Below are 19,564 nucleotides of genomic sequence, written 5' to 3'. Positions count from 1 at the left end.
CATGAACATGAAATATCTGTCCATGTATTATTTCACTCATCAGAGTTTTATAGTTTTTCCTATAAAGATCTTGTGTATGTTTTGTTCCATTTACACCAAAATACTTAAATTTAGGTGGTGCTAATGCAAATGGCATTTGTGTTTTCAATTTCAAATTACATTTGTTTATTGCTGGTATATATGAAAGCAACTCATATATACCTTGGATCCTGCAACCCTGCTATAATCACTTATTAGTTCCAGGAGTTTTTTGTTCAATTCTTTCAGATTTCCTATACAGACAAGATGCATGCCTTTTACTTCCTTTTCTAGTTGTATTGCATTATCTAAGACTTTCAGTATGCTACAAAAATTAGTTGCGAGAGGGGATGTCCTTGCCTTCTTCCAAGTCTTAATGGGAAAGCCTCAAATTTTTCACCATTAAGTAAGATGTTAGCTGTAGGTTTTTTATAAATAGATATTCAATTTTTCTAATTATTTACTTTTTAATTGACAAATAAAGTTATATATATTTATCATGTACAAGATGATGTCTTGACACATACATCTCTCTCTCTCTCCCTCTCTCTCTCTCTCTCTCTATATATATATATATATATATATATATGTATATGTATATGTATATACACACACACACACACAGTGGAATGACTAACTCAGGGTAATTAACATATGTATTACTTCACAACTTATTTTTTGAGGTGAGAACACTTAAAATCTACTCTTAGCAATCTTTTATAATACAACACATTGTTATTAACTCTAGTTGCCACATTGTACAATAAATCTCTTGAACTTATTTCTCCTATCTAAATAAAATTTTGTATCCTTTGACCAACATCTTCCTAACTTTTACCTCCACTCCAGTCCCTGGTAACCACAATTCTACTCTGGTATAGATATTCTTTATCAAGTTAACGAAGGTCCTCTATATTCTTTTTTTTTTTTTTTTTTTTTTTGAGATGGAGTTTCACTCTTGAAACTGGAATGCAATGGCGCTATCTTGGCTCACTGCAACCTCTGCCTCCTGGGTTCATGCAATTCTCCTGCCTCAGCCTCCCAAGTAGCTGGGACTACAAGCACGTACCACCATGCCCAGCTATTTTTTTTGTATTTTCAGTAGAGACGGGGTTTCACCATGTTGACCAGGATGGTCTCAATCTCTTGACCTCGTGATCCACCCGCCTCGGCCTCCCAAAGTGCTGGGATTATAGGTGTGAGCCACAGCGCCAGCCAGTCCTCTCTATTCTTAGAGTGCATAGCATGAATGCGGGTTGGAATGTTTTGTCAAATGCTTTTTCTGCATTTATTGATAAGATCATGTGATTTTTTTTCTGTAGCCTGTTGATGTGATAGATTATATTAATTGAATTACAAATGTTGAACCAGACTTGCATACCTGGGATAAATCCCACTTGGATGTGGTGCTTATTTTTCTTTCAATTCTCATTATTATAGTTTAAATGTGTTTATGCCTTTTCCTTTTCATTTGTAATCCAGATACCTGCAGAATACTCTAGATATATCAAAAAGAATAAAATTACCTAATGTCTCCATTCAATCAGTGAATGAACAAACCCCTTTGTATCTATTCAAGAGTGCTGATTACCATCTCTGTTTCTTTAAACTAAAATTACTTTTGGTAGTAGGTGAAGGGGATGATGAAAATCATTTGATCTATTTATGATTCTAGTTTTTTTCTCTCTTATAATGTGATTAAAATTGAATGTTATAGATCCTTTTGCTTTAAAATTAAGATGGAGAAAATCATTTTTAAAGAAAACTTAAAAGGTATGCTTCATAACCCATTTATAAGCAACATTTTATTTTTAAAATGATGAAGACATCAAGGGAAGGTTTTCATTTTTCACCTGTCTGTATTTTAATATAATTTGATTATCAAATAAATTTATATACTTCAAGTTGCATTGATGAATTTGGTATTCTAACATTGTTTGAAATATTTCAAGCATTCTCAGATCTGTATAATGGAACCTGGGCTTCTCCCTCCTCTATTGTCCTATGTTACTAGATCATTATGCAAGTGTGGAATGGAAGCAAAACCACTATGTTCAATGTCTTAAAATGGCTAACTCATTCATATTAGTTGGCAAGTTGAAGGTTGGCAGCAAAAATAGCAAAAATGAAAGTCAAGTGAAAACATGTAGCATGTTTGCTACCACGTATCCAACACCCAGGCTTCTCTCACTCTCCTGTCTCTTGGTAGATACTTAGGCTGTAAGGTGTAAAACTGCCTCACTTCAGACTTACCATTTCAGGAATTTCAGTGTGTAAAGTCCTAGTTATAACCTGGCACTGGCCCTGCCACTGAATATTTATCATGGAGTAGACAAGGACAAAATAAAACATGAAAGTTTCCACTAAAACAACAACAACAACACAAGTGGGTAGCTATGTGAGATGACAGATATATTAATTTGCTTCTCTATAATCGTTTTACTCTCTGTATCTTATAATATCATGTTATATAACATAAATGTACACAATAAAAACTATTTCAAAACAACAACAAAAAACAAAAACTAAAGAGATCTGGCATTTTATACAAGTAACCTGTTTAAATCTGTATCTGATAATCTGCCAGATAACCAAGCTTATTATTCATCCAACATATGATAAATGACCTACCAGGCATTAGAATACTTACTTTCTTTTTTTGTTTCTAGCATTATCATAAAAGTGAAATGACATATGTCTTTAGCTTATAGCACATATTTCTAAAATAGATTTCCTTTTAATAATTTTAGTTAAGGCCTAAAATCAATAATCATACCTCGATATACAGAAATCTTTACTAGCAACACATTTGTGTAATTCTTATTGAGGAGATAATCAACTAGATCTTGCCCAAGCAAAACACTGTATGCATTTCCAGAAGTTTGCTGAGATCATGGAGAAAACTGTGATTTTCCAGTAATGTTTGCACTATATGGCACCAAATCTAGTCATAGCAGTTTTGTCAGGGTTATTACATGCATGATATGGCTCCAAGTATCACCATCTACCCTTTCAGAAACAAGCTAAGATGTGTTTTTGAACCAGATTTAATTGTAGCATAGTGTACATGATTTTTGTCTCATAAAGCTAACAAGGATGCTGAGAATGCAGCATGGTCTAATGTTTGAGATGGTCTTTGCTAAGAAAAGAACAGACTCTGAGCAACATCCAGTATCCATGGTAACATGTAGCCTGGCATTTTCTTTTCACAAAGAGGAAATTATTTCCATTTATTTACACTTTCAAGGATTTCATGCATTATAATATCTGCATTTAACTCAAATCTAGCCTTGCCCTATGTTCCAAACTGCATTTTAGCCATTTTGCATTATGTAGTAAATTGGTTTCCAGATTAGAAAAACACTCTTAATCCAAGTAACAATGAATAATATAAAATCAAATAGAATTACTGATATCAATGACATATGACCTTATTTCTTCTTGGATGAAATGTGAAGGCAATAGTCAGAGTTAAAAATCATGTTATATTGTTGCATTTTGCTCATTACAACATTTTGGTTAATGGAATTTTCAAGTTCATGTACAGTTAATCCATTAAATAACTGACCCTGTTAGAGAATTTTTTTCCCACTTTTATATAGAGTTTTAAAATATAAATTGAAAAAATAATATGATTCTTCTTTCTTCTCCTCTGCCCCCACGTACCCTTCCTTGTCCTCCTCTTCCTTGTTATCCCTCTCCTTTCCTCCGCCTCTTCCTCCTCCTTCTCCACAGTCAAATGCATAAGTAAATCAGGACTTTTCATCAAGTGCAGATGAATAGTAAAAGAAGAAAGCTGGAGTAATGATCTAACACTGCTGCTGGGAGAGGCCAGCCCACTGGCCTTTACCTTTCAAAGTCGAAAGGGCAGCTAGTATTCACTGATAACAAATCACTTGCTTTCTTCTCAAACCTCTGGGGCTGTTTTCCTGTACAGAGCCCAGCTCCCTAATGAGAGATCTGTAATTAAAATCCTCCATGTTGTGGATCCAGTGGATATAGGCAGACTTTGGTCAGCAAAAATGATCTGCATAGTCTGGTTTCCCTTTGACATTTAATACAAATGAAAGCAAAAAACTCCCTATGCCCTGCAAATATGGACAGATACATAACATTTCTACTACATAACCAGACTCGGAGGTTTTCCTTTTTCCGTCAATCTATGTCAATCTAGGGGACCCTGGGATTTCCTCCATTCCAGGGATACACAGAATGTCCTCCCCAACACTTCCATCTTTGAATTGCACCTCTTCTTCTGTCTCCATCAAAAAGCTACAATGTGTAAGCCCACCCCATTTCAGGCTTTAACAGGTTGGAATTAGCATGTGCCTGTCTCTGGCCATGGGAGCAGAGTTGTATAAGGAGCTGGATTAAGAGTGAGTGTCCCTCTTCTCACTTCTCAATTCTGCCACTGCCATCACCTGACCAGGTACATATAGACAGGTCACTTCACCTCTTGAGGTCTTCATTTTCTATTCTTAGATGATGGAAATTAGACCAGATGATCTGTACTGTGGATCTCACTCATCTTAGGGTCCCTTAAGTTCTAAACTGTCTAATATTTTAATAAGCTGTTTCTATATTCCCCACATCAAACAATAACTCCCCACATCTGGAAAATCAGTTGGTTAAAAATATATCTATTAAAAATCCAAATGAACTGACCACACAGGAGCCTGCACATGTATGCTTATATCAGTATTATTCATAAGTGCCTAAATTTAGAAACAACCAAGATTTGCTTCAATAGGTGGACAGATAAACAAACTATGGTATGCAATGGAATAGTATTCAGTGAGAAGAAATAAGTTGTCGACCATGAAAAGACATGGAGGAACATTAAACACATTCTTCTAAGTGAAAGAACCCAGTCTGAAAGAACTCTATACTGTACCATTTCAGCTATATGACATTTTGGAAAACGTAAAACTAAAGAGACATTAAAAAGACCAGTGATTCCCAGGGGTAAAGGGGCAGGAAGAGAGGAATGATCGATGAAGCACAGGAGACTTTTAGGGTAGTGAAACTATTGTGCGTGATACTGCAGCGGTCGATAGATGACATTATACATTTGTTAAAACCCACAGAACCCATAATGCAAAGAGTACACTCTCATGTAAACAATGGACCTTAGTTAATAACAATGTATCAATATTGGTTAATCAATCCTAACAAATATCTCACACCAGTGTATGATGTTAATAGCAATGGAAACTTTAGGGTAGCAGGAGGAAGCACATGGAACTCTGTGCTTCCTGTCTGATTTTTCTATGAATCTAAAACTGCTCTAGGAAATAAAGTCTCTTAATTAGAAAAAAAAAAAAAAATACCGGATTTTAATCTTTCCTTAACAAGAATGGAGATTTATACAGTCGTTCCAGAAAGACATCATCTCTTAACATATATCTCCTTGTTAGGCATCCTGACTAGTGAAAGAGAAATTTCAGGATCCCACACATATAAAGTAAATTGGACACTGATGGGGCCTAGACCAAATCCTGCTTCTCATATACTGACTTCTCTGCCTAACTAAAAAGAATTTAGGGTAACTCTCAGTTATAGACTGAATTGTGTCTGCCCTAAAATTCATATGTTGAAGCCCTAACCCTCAGTGTGTCTGTATTTGGAGATAGGACTATTAAGGGTGTAATTAAAGTTAATGAACTAACAAGAGTGGGGCCCAAGTCCAATATGACCGGTGTCCATATAAGAAGAGAAAGAGACACTGGGGTGCATATGCTCAGAGAAAAGACCGTGTGATCAAGGGTGTTGTCTGTAAGTCAAGAAAAATAGCCTCAGAGGAAACCAAGCCAGCTGACTCTGTGATCCTGTATTCACAGCATCCATAATTGTGAAATAATAAATTCATGGTGTTTAAGCCACCCATTCTGTAGTGTTTTGTTATGGCAGACCTAACAGACTAACATACTTCCACTCTGGTATTTTGATTTAAATAACTCCCATTGTAACCATCATTAAAGAATTTCATTTTCTAATTATTTTAAATTTAATTCTTCATGCTGACCTGAAAATGAGATCTTTGATTTTTGCATTTTTTTTCAGAAGTATAATTTTATTTTTTTCAAATACATAATGACACCAAACCAGTACCATAAGCATTATGTTGCAAGATTTCTCAGTGAATAGATGTCTGACTTGTGTGGTAGTTCACAGTATAAGTTCTGGGCAGAGACAGATTGTCTTAAACATTTTATGTTCTTTAAATTGTTAAATATACCACAAAATACTATATACAAGATTCTTGAAAAATAGCCATTGATTGATCCAAATGTTAGCAGCTTAAGAAATTTTGCTAAAAATTCATTACGCCTATTCTTATTAGAATCTTTACTATTTTTAAAAAAATCCTCTTTTGTAACTAATAAACAGAAAAATAAATTTCAAATTTTAACTAATGAAAGTTAATATTTTTCAAACTTACCTTGTCTGAATGTGAAAGTTGTTTGTGGTTCCTGTATGCTCATAATCATGAATGGCAGCAGCAAAGACCATTGCTAAAATTTCCAGTTCAGTGAGCCAGTGCTAGTAGATTAAAGAAAGAATCCATTATATTCAGGAAGTAGATACCATCTTTCCTTTCTTTTACAAAGATTTTCAGTGCACCCTGTATATGTAATCATATAAAATTGTTATTTCTTTATTTTCCTATTTTACCTCCATTGATTGTGCATGATGGATGCTTTATGAGGTCAATGATTGTTTCACAGCTTATAAGTTGAAAATTCAGGATATAATTGTCCTTGCTAATTGAAAACGGAGTAGTTTTCCATGAATTAAAAGGTGAACGCTAACTGGATTTTGAATTTACAGCCATATCTGTTTGGGTTCTTTTGAAATCAATTGCAGTTTAGTGATTTTTAACATATAGCTCATACATCATTAAAATGTCTTTTAGTTCAAGTGTTGTAGAACAATCTAGTATGAAACAAATTTTCATCTAAAAATTAAAAATATTCACTTTTCTCACTAGAGAAAGTACACTTTATTTTCATATTTAAAGATTTAGAAAAGTTTCTGGAATTCACAAAATTTTCTACATATAACACATAAAAATGGTTGTGCAATTAAATTTAATAATGCAAAAAGAAAGAAAAAATACTTTCATGTAAAATCCATGACTATCTGCTTTATATACATTCATCTTTCAGTTACTAATTAGATGCTTTAATAAAAGTTACCTAGTATTATTAGTTCATTTAGAAGTAATTCAATAGTTTATTCATCACTCACATTTTGTAAAACCCTTATACTGCACTGGACAGTATGATAACCACATGTGACTATTTAAATTGAAAATAAAGAAAATTAAGTAAAATTAAACTCACTTCCCCGTTACACTAGCCACATTACATATGCCCATGGTTATATGTGACAGGTGGTTACCATGTAGACATAAAACACCGGCATAAAACATTTCCATCATCACAACAAGTTCTACTAGACAGCACTATAAATAAATGGCACTTGATGGTAGGAATGGAGAATCCAAATGCTATGAAGCTCACTCTGAGTGGTCTTATTCTATACACCTAAAACAGTAAAAGACCTTGCACAAAAAAACAGAAAGAGATCATGTAAACTATATGCACACTCAATAAAAGTTTGCAGAATAAGATGCAATTTAAGAACATAGACAGAAGGGCTATTTCGTGGCAGTGGATCTTGGAAAAAGGATGGAAAAACATTGATAGCTAAGTGCAACGATGGAGACATAGTAATTTTAAATAGAAAGAGCAAATGTCGAATCATACTATAGGGTCTATATTAAAATAGAATTGTCAATAGTACAATTGTGTTAGAGAATCAAGCGAAGTGTAATTGAAGAGTATGGAGGGTATGGAAAGAGTTAATGGACTATGTTGATGATAACTGATGAATTTAGATTTTGTATAAAATATTAAAGAAAGCCATTTTAGGTCCATGAATCAAAAATGAACGCAGTGGCAATTGAATTGCATAGGTATGAAAGATATGGTCTTATTAATCTTAGCTCCCTTTACATAACCTATCATGATATTTGGCACATATTAGGAACTTACTATTTGTTTGTTAAATTGCAATTCACTATTTTTGCATTAGAAAGAAGTAACAGTGATAAGAGACCATGGAATCAGTCCTGGTTTAAAATCTCTGTTAATCCTCAGGAAAATAAGTTATTTATCCTCTCAGCTATAGTTCTGGTGAAAATGGCAATACTGATCTTTCCCCTTTGGAGTTGAAGAAGAAGTTTTGAGTTCATGTATGCACTGTGCCTATCATGTCTTGTCATATGGTAAAATAAAGAATAAATGGCATTTTGCTGAACTTGTGTTAAATGTATTGATTAAGGCATTAAATCGGGGAAATAATAGCTAACATATCATTAGCGATTGTAATTATGTATAAATGCCTCACAGTTGGATGAATGAAGCAGAAATAATTTTCAGAACCAAAGGCAGTTTATATAATTAGCTGTTCTGTGTTCACAGATGCATTTAATTGTGTGTCATTAAAAGGACGAAAGTGACCTTATGTTGGTTTATATTATAGGCTGAATTGGGACTGAGCCTCCAATGTTCCCAATGAAACTACACAACTGAACACCATGAAATGAATAGCAATTGAAGTTAAACTAGTTTTGTACCCTAGAAAACCATTGTTTAATTGAAGAAAATGGTTTCTTTAAAAAAATTACTTATTTTCTTTAAATTTTGGGGGGTGTTCAAGTTATGTATTTATAAATGTAACTGCGGTTTTTTTTAAAAAAGCAGCATTCAGTATCTACTAAGCTAATACAGAATATAAAGTGTCAATAGTAAAAGGAAATTATAAAATCAGAGATGGAATTAATTAGTGATTGACTCATAAATATTTAAAATTATTATCTTGGTAGCTGTGAAAATTTATTGTAAATACATTTCCTGTTTTTATTCTGGTTAATTTCTGCCTCTCATACATAAATACTACTTTCTCCACAAATCTCCCTTTCTTATTTTGCACTATGGCCTAAATCATTAAATTCTACTACAAACTAGTATAGGAAGAGAGAAACACTGAACTTTAACACTTAATTTAAAAACACATCTACTTTGTATTAGCAAATGTAGAATTCTGGACTGATTGTTAGCTCCTTAGCTGCTGATTCATTTTGTACTGGTATCAAAAAGAATTCTAACTCAGAAAACAGGTGCTTAAATTCATAGATTTTATAAATGACTCCTGAGGGCAAGCCAGATAGAATGAGGCTAAATCCTGTCACTCTTCCCAACTATAGCAGTGGTCAATACAAATCCAAGGTTCTTCTGATTCCTAAGGGGCAGAAATAAAGGGATAAGTCATGAGCAATGCAGACATTGCATTTAATCAGAATGGTAGCTTGCATTTTGTTTGGAGAAGTGCTCCAGTAGGCTTACTCTAGAGTGGGCAGTCATCAACTTATAAGGAGTATTGACTGCTACTGACAGCATATATTATGACAGAAACAAAGGAAGGGAATTAACATTCACTGGACACTTGAGTTAGCTGGTCTCATTTAATTCTTATAACCATTTTATAAGGTGGTTATGGATAAATATTTTTATATCTATGTTGCAGATAACAAAATTGAATCCTAGATAACTGGATCAACATTTCAAAGATCACATATCTATCTAGCGGAAGGGCAGGAATGCAAACCCAAATCTGTCTGATTTCAAAGTTTCTATTTCCTCCACAGATCACAACAGCATTTACCACATAAAGAAGGCAATATGCTGAACACCTTCTTCTAAAGTTTCAAAAGAAGAATTTCTAGATAATTTTACTATATGAATGGGTAGAAGCAAATAGAGTTTTGATTTAGGACTTACAATGTAATTTTCATATCTGAATTACTCAGGATGCGTGTCTATGTGCCTGTGAGATAGAAAAACTATCTATGTGTATTATATATAAAGGGGGGAGAATTTAAAGTCAGAAAAACACAATTATTTCTTAATTTTTTATGTATCTAAAAACACATAATTAACAAGTCTTTTAGCCAGAATTTATGAGGTTGGGCACTATTTTTCTCTAGTAGTTTGTTGTAAGTTACCAGTATAGAAAATTGGCATATACAATTAATTAATTAAGGTATGTTAATAGCTATTATGTTTTAGGTACTAGGTTAGGTGCTTTACAAATATGATTTTATTTACTTTTCATTGCCATTCTATAAGGTGACTGACTTTATTAACTGCATTTTAGTGACAAGGGAAACAACATAGGGAGCTAGTGAATTAGAAAGTGGTGGGGCATGTTTTCAAACCTATGTCTGACTGCTCTCTGAGTCCCTACTCTCTTTCCTCTTCCGAACAGTATCATATAGGAGCCATTTATAAGAACAGAATTTCCACATAATTTGTAGAAAGACATAGGGCTAAATGTTTCATAGATTGATCAGAGAAAGATATAGTCATTCCAAAGTGTGGAAGACTGTTTCTGGGTATAGTCAGTGCACTGAAAATTCCAAAGGAACTAGATTTAAAGTCATCTCTCTTCCTTCTACTCTTAGTATTAGAGAGAACACAGTGCCAGGATGCAATGTTTTCTGGACAAGGTCCTTGGATAATTTCATATTCAAAGAGACATTTGAAGGTGGCTTGACAGCGCTTTATAAAGCATTTGCTCTTTAGCAAATGGACTGAGTTACTGTGCATCACTGTCACCACGGCACAGGACTACAAACGAATCAAGTGACAAAGGAGAGCTCTAGAGAGGGAGACAAGCAGGTGTATGAGCATCAACTCTCCTTTGCATTGTCTACTCCCAGACTTGAGGGCGTCCCTTATGACATTAACAAACAGAAGGACAATGGCTTCATTGCAATCCCTTTCAGGCAGCAGTCCTTAAAACATCTTGCAGATGACAAGATGCATTAGTCTCCTGACAGTACTGGGCTGCTACTGGAGTGCTTCATAAATGTCACACTGATAGGGCCATCCTGAAATAGCAGGTCATCAACTAAAACACTAACGTAGATGACCCAGTCTTCTTTATATCAAATCTGAGGGGTAAGAAAGAACTAAAGAGTTTTTGCTAATGAAAACTTTTATAATCCTTTTTTGTTTCAGAGAACCAACACATTCATATGCATGAAATTTGTCACCTATCACCACTTTTTAATGTACACAAAACTTGTTAAAATAACTTTCCAAAAACTGTCAAGCTGCAAGTACAACCTAGTTCTGACAAAATAGTCAAAACATTCATAAATTCATTTTGTCTTTCCTTTCTCCGTCTATGGTAAAATTTCTCATTATTTTCTTTAGTTCAAATGTATTTTCTTAATTCTGGACAACACTAAAGGTCTACCACCAGACTATTTTTGTAACAGCCAAATTAATGGACAAGTAAAGAGCCCAGTGACACATTTTTGCTAAAGGATGAACAAAATCAGAAAGTTACATTTATATTTGTTAAGTCATGGCTGTCTCAGAAAGTGACTATGTGACCTTTGCTAACAACTTTAACTTTCTAGGAGTCATGCCAGGCTGGGCCAAATTCCCCAGTCTTACAGAGAAGTTGGAATGGCTTCTTTGGTCCTGCAACAGTCTCCTTTATAAGTCTGAGGGTAAAGCCACATTGTGGATTTGATTTTCTCTATTTACCCAGTAATATGACACCTGCATCTCTTCAATGTCACCTTTACACCAGATGTCCTGAAGCTGATATAGGAGACTTTTATTTGGCTCCCTTTACACTTGTAGCAAGTGTAAAAAAATGTACTCTAGCAGAAACGTATTTGAAAATGATGAAATTCTGGTTACTTCCTAAGCTGAAAAGGCATTTTTTTACTGCACTTTACAATTAAAGCAGGTGCTAAGATTTCGAAATCTCACTCGGCCTGCTCCTTTTTGAACCCAGCTCAATTTGGCAGCTTCACAGGAAGGTCAGCTTCTCACATTTTACCTTCTTGGAATCATCCTGAGTTCTAAGACATTACAAAAATTCCCAACTCTCTCAGAGTTCCTGTCATACACTCACCGTTATTTCAGGCTTTGTACTGCTGAATCATGTAGTCACCCATTCATTGATCCATCAAATGCAAAGAAGAGGAAGGATGATTTGGAAAAATTCTCATGAATAATTTCCCCAAATCCATATTAGAATTTGACTGTGATTAGCAAAACAAGTAAGAGAGCAAAAGCGACTAAGTTCAGGTTAGGAGCACATGATGAGTGAGAGAAGAGTGCTATAACTTTTATTCTAAAGACTTTCTCTAGCTCGCTTTTTTTGGTTGATTCCTATGGAAAAAAAGGATTTACAAACAAAAATGTTCTCTAGTCCAAATTTTGGAAAAAATATATTTTTATTTGCCTCTGGTTATCTTTTTTGCACTGACTTAAAATATTTTTTGAAAAATGTATATTATAACTCATTAAACTTCAAAAATCCAAGCAATTATTATTTATAATACTTCTTACTTATAAAATGTCTATGGGCATTAAAAAGACAATAGGAGCTTACAGGAATGGAAGTTAATGCTTCCAAACTAACAAACTCCAGTTACAAAGACTTTCTTACCATGATACCTGTATGAAGCATTATGTAATGCACAGTTTGAGTGACATCAGCTGCATGAATCAAATTGTGATATGGATTTTTGTACTTGCTGTAACCAACTTCTAAAGCTTCTGCAAAGGAGATTAGGCAAGAAACAGGAATCTGTGGAAAGTAATAATCACAATTATATTTTGACAAAAAAGTGGTACTAAATCAACTTGAGCACAGTTTGTCATGGAACATATTCGTGAGTCAGATATGGACCGTAGCTTCTTTATGTCAAATGTACATTCTTCTGAAAAACCACTTCATAAACATGTTAGCTTTCGATCCCAAAAAGAAAGATTATAACCCCCAAGTATTTAACTAGGACAGATGAAGTAATAGCCTTACTCACACTATAGCCTTGAAATTTTAATATCTTCCAGAGAGTAGGAAGACCAGTTCTTAAAAGGATAAACATTTCCAGTTACAATTAGTAGAGTCTAGTTCTTCTATCTTAATACAAAGAGGTTAAAATGGATTACTTCCCAGTACTTTATAGCTCTAACAATGTGGTGATTCTACAGGAAATGAAGAAAGTAATAAGCTACAGACTGCTCAGTAGTCTGTAACAAATCTATTGCTTGGATGGATCTAAATGAAGTTAATTAGAAGCCCCTTCATTCTAATTTAAGAAAACCTGGCGATAAAAGTTCATTCTATGTTTTAGGAACACTAGAGATTGTCATAGTTCTTTAAGACATAGCTGCCAATCCCTATGTGAGTGTTTTGTAAATAAGTCAGGGGATGCTGGCATCTTGCTGGAATGAGCCTATACTGGCCTCATGATCTCTAGGTGGATATACAGATGTGTCAGTGAGTTGTGGAGAATGGTTCTATCATGTGGTGACCTCATCCCTGTAATTCTGTGACCGGCTAACTAAAACATCCTAAAATGGATTGCTTAATTACTCAATGTTCTGAATTTTCATTCTTATTCAAATAACCAATTCTAAGAGCATTTCACTTTTGTTCCCTGTTTCTGACCTTAAAACGGTTGATAAGATCATATCTGGTAAACAGTTCATAAATCATAAACTTCAGACTATGCTCTCCACTTGCTTCATTTAGGGCAAATACATCGAAAGACCATTTATCAACATCCTGTAGAAAAAATAATAAACATTTTAGGTGCCAATATCATACTGTTTCTCTTTATGATAATTTATTCAAAAGATAAGCCATTGTACATTTAGCAGGTTGTCTTTCAATTTAGCATGTCAAACAACACTTTGACCAACAGTTTCATAGGACAGGACCACTTAGTATCCATGGGTCCACAAAAGTGAGGCCCTAATGCTTAATAAAGCACCAAAACCTTTTCTTTAATCCCAAGGTTACTAAACTGATTTAATACATTTGATAACACCATAATACTGCCCTTATCTTTAATCTTTCTCCAACTTCCTGCCATAAATCATTTCCCCAGAGTGGGCCTCAATTTAGGATAGAATTGCTAGTTACACAGATGATGTCAATTGGGAAATACAGAAGAAATAATCTCAGTTTCTCTTTCTTACTCATGTGCTACATTGCTTGAAATTTCACCATGAGAGTCTGCAATTTGGCAGAAAGTTTTGATATTCATGTCCTGTTTTAAGCTGTAAATACCATAGAGTGGTAGAGTATATACTGTCTTTAATTATTAAAAGGTGTTTTTATTTTACGCTACTTTTCACCTATTATTATTTGCTCTATCTTTGGCTGACTTATTAATAATTTGCTTAAGGGACAGGTGGTGAGAAAAAGGAAGTGGGCCTTTTAATTGAGGAAGAAGATAGTAATACTTGCATTTCATGCAGTTCCCAAGGTAAATAAGCAGGCTAGTGGGGAAATTGGAAGGTACCCCCTAACAGTAAGAGAGAGCAGTGGGTAGAGACATAAACTGTAGCTGCCTCATGATTTTGCTTTAAAAATCTAAAGAAGCACTGTAGTCCATTCCAATGGTTATCAGAAACAGCTAGCAAGAAGGCCTACTGTTTATAAACATACAGTAGGTTTAGTATTGAACAGTAAGTGGGCAACCATAAAGCTATGCATTAATTTGTATTCGAGTAGGCATGTTTCAAATTTTATTCATTTAACACATTTTTATGGAGGCCAACTCTATGTGCTATAATATGCTAAAACTAAACTAAAAATCTGATAAAAAGTATTCAGTCTTTTTTAAAAATGCTTCCTTCAAAAAAGAATAGTGAGAGCTTCAAATGGTATTTTTAATCACTTGAAAACAAACACCAATGAAATAGTTTCTGGTTTGCTTGTATGTCATTATTAAATTCCTTGCATTTGGCCCTTATTTGATCCCCAAATGCTTGTTTTATCTCTTTATACATTAAAAGTTATTATAAGTTCTGTTAGAAGGCATTTTACATCAGTAAATCTCAAAGGAGGCCAACAAATCTTTTATCAAACTCCAAAGCTAACAAACAGGAATTAGCCCAGACTCTTAGAAGGCTGCTATTTATATTTACAGTTCCAACTTGGGGGTTCCCAATGGGTAAAAGGTTAATTCTTTATTTCTTGAGAATTTTTTTATAAACACTGATGATTTACATTTGTAAACTACTGCAGATGCTTGGCTTTTATGTCATCAGATTGAGAACAAACAAGACAAGGAGGCTTCTCAGAAAATAAGAATTATTTAACTAAACATTCTTTACTTGGTGATATTCCCTCTCTCAACCTGTTAGTTTATATCTTTTTACTATATGACATTTTAGAAAAAATACTACATTCTCTCATACTAAGATATTTTGTTAGTTTGTTTTTAAGCAAATATTCTCAATATAAATAAAAATGAGCAATTTTTTTTCTCATTTTTAAGGAAATAATAGAGAAGGAAAAATCTCTCAAGAACCAAGGAATGATTAATATCCTTTAATGCAGCAGTCCTCAACATTTTGGCTAGTTGTGTAAGCAAATTTTTCCACAGACTGAGTTGGGGTAGGATGGTTTTGGGATGAAACTGTTCCACCTCATAAGGAGCACACCACCCTTGCACTCACAGTTCCCAACAGGGTTTGCGCTCCCAAGAGCATCTAATGTCCCCTCTGATCTGAGAGGAGGCACAGAAACCCAAATATAAAAAGGCACCCAAGAAAAATGAACTACCTTTTAAAATTAATGAGATTAAAATCTAATATGCAGCAGAGAAAAAACAAATGCAAAGAAGATGCTTAAATGAAAATTTTCAGAAACACGAATTTAAAATTGTAAAAGTACAATAAGTTAGAAATAAACCAACACAAGATCTGCCACTGACAACATCCTTTAAATTCTTGGTTAATGCAGAAAAACCACCATGAAGACATTTTAGGAGACAATGTTAAATTCCCTTAACCAAATTAGGTAAGAGAAAGAAACAAGGAATTTAGAAGAACAGGCCTACAAAATGCCTCTATAGAAATAACATTTAGAAAGAATGAACATAAATACCACACACAAACACACACACATAATGGGGAGAAGTATGTGAGCCAACAAATTTACCACTTCGGAGTTTCAACTCTAATAATTTCTAACATATGTAGCACTGCAATTGGGCCTTAGAATAGTGTAGCCACAGGAGAAGCCAAAGAAGAGAGAGAGAAGTTTTTTTCTTTCTTAATTTTAGCTTACATTTTGTATTTTTTCAGACCTACAATCCTGAAGAATTTTATTCTATATGTTTTGTCATTTAAACAGAATTGACTAAAACATCTTTTCATAACATGCATTTAACTCTTCCATAATATATTCATAACAAAATATGTACATTCTGACAAGTATAGTGCCATCTCAAAATGAATTCAAGATCCACATAAATAAAATTAAGAAAAACAATCACACATGTTGTGCATACAAACATGCATATCTATGTGTTGATGTCGTTTGTGTAAATCAGTTATCATTTAAGTCTACAATGAGTCATGATTTGGAACACAGTTCATTTTTTAAATTGTGAGAATATGCTGAATTTTTTAACATTCTAAGATGTAGGCTGCAGTAAAGACCTATTCTCATTTTCTCCTAGCCTTTTTAAGTAGATTTTTTTAAATGATCATTTTATAAATAAAAATAATTGAAATTATTTCACCTTTAATGTTACGATGACAGCTGCTGGATATGCCAAACCAACCATATGATACGTTTTTCGGTACATCCTAAAAAAGACAAAATGTACATATAAAATTCAAAGTTTTCAACTACTTCTTAAATTTAAGGGAAAAAATTACCCTTGATATGTTCACCTCTTATTAGTTACAGACTCCCTTTGTGTCAACAATGATAACTGTAGTCACCTTTTACTAAGCATCTACAATGTGGCGATGTAATATATTCTCTACTCACAATCACCCTGTAAAGTTAATGTAACTTTAGTTTCCATGCAAAGATACCCTTCCCTGAATTTTATCGTATTAAACGATGCACTGTACTTTGCATATGCAACAAATTTCTAACATGCTACCATATCTCTGACAGCAGAATATACTTGTTTTGTGTCCATTTATATGGCAAAATGTTTAGTCTGGAAGCTAAATGTCATTAAAATATTTCTTTTATATTTTTAAATTAAAATTACAGAGGGGAATATGTAGTGTCATCAGAATTTATATAGCTCCTTTCTTTTATTTAATGATATTGTGGAAATCATATTGGCAAAAATTGTTTAAGTTTGTTCAAATTGTCATTCAATATTATTTAAGAAAGATTATTCTGAAAGAAAACAAGGTTATCCTAATTTCCATAATAGTATCAATAACAAAAGTGGTTTTTGTTTGTTTGTTTTTTGTGTTGTTTTGAGACAGAGTCTCGCTCTGTCACCCAGGCTGGAGTGCAGTGGTGTGATCTCAGCTCACTGCAACTGCTGCCTCCCGAGTTCAAGCCATTCTCCTGCCTCAGCCTCCTGAGTAGCTGGGATTGCAGAAGCGTGTCACCATGCCCAGCTAGCTTTTGTATTTTTAGTAGAGACAGGATTTCACCATGTTGGTCAGGCTGGTCTCAAATTCGACTTTGTGATCTGCCCGCCTTGCCCTCTCAAAGTGCTGGTATTACAGGTGTGAGCCACTGTGTGCAGCCAACAAAAGTGTTTTGTACTGATAGGTAATTTGAAATTTTCCATCTTCTGCTGGGCAGCCCAAATGGCATAAATGAAATATAAGAACCCCCTCCACATGAAAAACAAATCAATATGATAGCCTAGTGTGTGAAATAGCTATAGTGCTTCTATTCAGGACTCTGAAAGAAACATGTTTCCTCCACCAAGACCTGGGAAAAAAGAATGCAATTGATTATTAATCATATCCCTTAATTTTTATGCCAAGTTAGTCCACGACAAGCTATATTCCCAGCCTATATGGCTTTAAATTCTCCCTACAAAAGGCCTGGACAACACCATAAGTTAATTAAGTATCACGATAAATATGGTCAATGTAAGAATGGTCACATGGACAAAATTCTTCATATTTTATAAAACCACTATAGAAGATACTAAATTTTTTGATTCAGTGTTCCTTACGTTAAAAATGCATGGGACATATTACTCCCTATGTAAAAGCTATCATTTATTAAAGATGATCAAAGCTAAGCAATTCATTATGCTTTCCTTTTAAGTCTTGACTAGTTGGAAGCTCAGAATGAAAATACTGTTTTTATTACCTTTCTAGCCTAGGCTTTCTTAATGAAGTGTCTGTCCCTTTTATTCTAGAGACCTTAAGCACAAAGATTTCATGCTTTCACTTTATGTTTATTTTAAATAATTATAAATTATTTTTGGATGTGGGTGATCAGGTAGAATAAGAAACTATCCTACATTTCTATTGAAAGACTTTAGAACAGTTATAGCCAAAGATACTTATACTAATTACTCCATTGATATAGGTATAATTATTCTAATCTTACAAAGCAAGGAACTACTAATCATACTATGTAAGATATAGAATAATTACTATCAACAATGATACTTAGGTGTTTTTTTGTTTTTTGTTTTGTTTTGTTTTGTTGTTTTTTTTTTTTTGCAAGCAGTCTTTTCCACCTATTTCTAGTCATTATTATTAATACTAAAAAAATGGAAGTGCAGAGAAAATGGAAGGATGATAAACAGGGAAAAGGGCCAATATAAAAATCATTCAGGAATAAATTTTAAAATGTTAATTAACATTATCTTGGCTTGACTTCATGGCACAGAAAGGCAAAGAGAGCACACGCTTTGAATCACATGTTAGCCACTCACTGCTGTGTGACCTTTGGAAAACTATTTAATGTCACTCATTTGTAAAATGAGAATAATCATAAGCTTTTTGTGAAGAGTAACTTTTTCTTAATACAAGAAAGCCATATTTTTAATTATTATTGTAACTATTACTTTGCAGTAAGTATCATTGCTTCAAAATCTTACATCTTTAGAGCAGTCTGGCCTCCGTGGGACCTCTGATGCTACTGAGTTTCTTAAACTTGGGATAGATAGAGAAATGAATAGCAATGTACTTTCTCATTTCATGGAATGTAACGGAAGACAAAGAAAATGACCCTTCCAAAAAGATAGCAAAACTTTCCCATTTTCTAATTCTATAATCAGGAATAGAATTCAAGGATGGAAAATTAGAAATAGAAAACTAAGACGGAAAATTAAGATGACCCATCCTTGAATTAGAATCAGCATCAGAGATACTTTAATGCAGTTGCCTCACACTTTAGTAAACAAGTGATATATTACACGTTTCTGAAAAAGGATAGTGAATTTCCTAAGCTCTTAAAGGTGGTCAAAGTCCAGCTGGAAATGTAGTGGATTATTTTTGGAAGTTTCTGTAATAATCACAAAATACAATTTTAAAACTCTTAAAAACAGCATTTAAAGTCCAGGCACCATGGCTCACAGCTGTAATCCCAGCACTTTGGGAGGCCAAGGTGGGTGGCTCACCTGAAGTCATGAGTTCGAGACCAGCTTGGCTAACATGGTGAAACCTCCTCTCTACTAAAAATACAAAAAAAAAAAAAAAAA

General features: G+C 33.9%; 1 protein-coding gene across 7 annotated transcripts in view; it reads right to left on the bottom strand.

Annotated features, from left to right (window-relative positions):
• PDE1A (phosphodiesterase 1A) overlaps positions 1 to 19,564 on the bottom strand; it is a 404,046-nt gene that overhangs the window by 80,206 nt on the left and 304,276 nt on the right. For all 7 annotated transcript variants that reach the window (XM_032292753.1, XM_032292749.1, XM_032292750.1 and 4 more), the window contains 4 exons: positions 16,661 to 16,727; positions 13,570 to 13,686; positions 12,562 to 12,702; positions 6,461 to 6,561 (listed from right to left, as the gene is read on the bottom strand). In XM_032292753.1, coding sequence (XP_032148644.1) covers positions 6,461 to 6,561; positions 12,562 to 12,702; positions 13,570 to 13,686; positions 16,661 to 16,727 — 426 coding nt within the window. The remainder of the gene's footprint in view (positions 1 to 6,460; positions 6,562 to 12,561; positions 12,703 to 13,569; positions 13,687 to 16,660; positions 16,728 to 19,564) is intronic.

Source organism: Sapajus apella, unplaced genomic scaffold (genome assembly GCF_009761245.1).
Source record: "Sapajus apella isolate SASKATOON/1434 unplaced genomic scaffold, GSC_monkey_1.0 scaffold28, whole genome shotgun sequence".
Classification (NCBI taxonomy): domain Eukaryota; kingdom Metazoa; phylum Chordata; class Mammalia; order Primates; family Cebidae; genus Sapajus; species Sapajus apella.
This window is presented reverse-complemented; position numbering and strand designations above follow the sequence as displayed.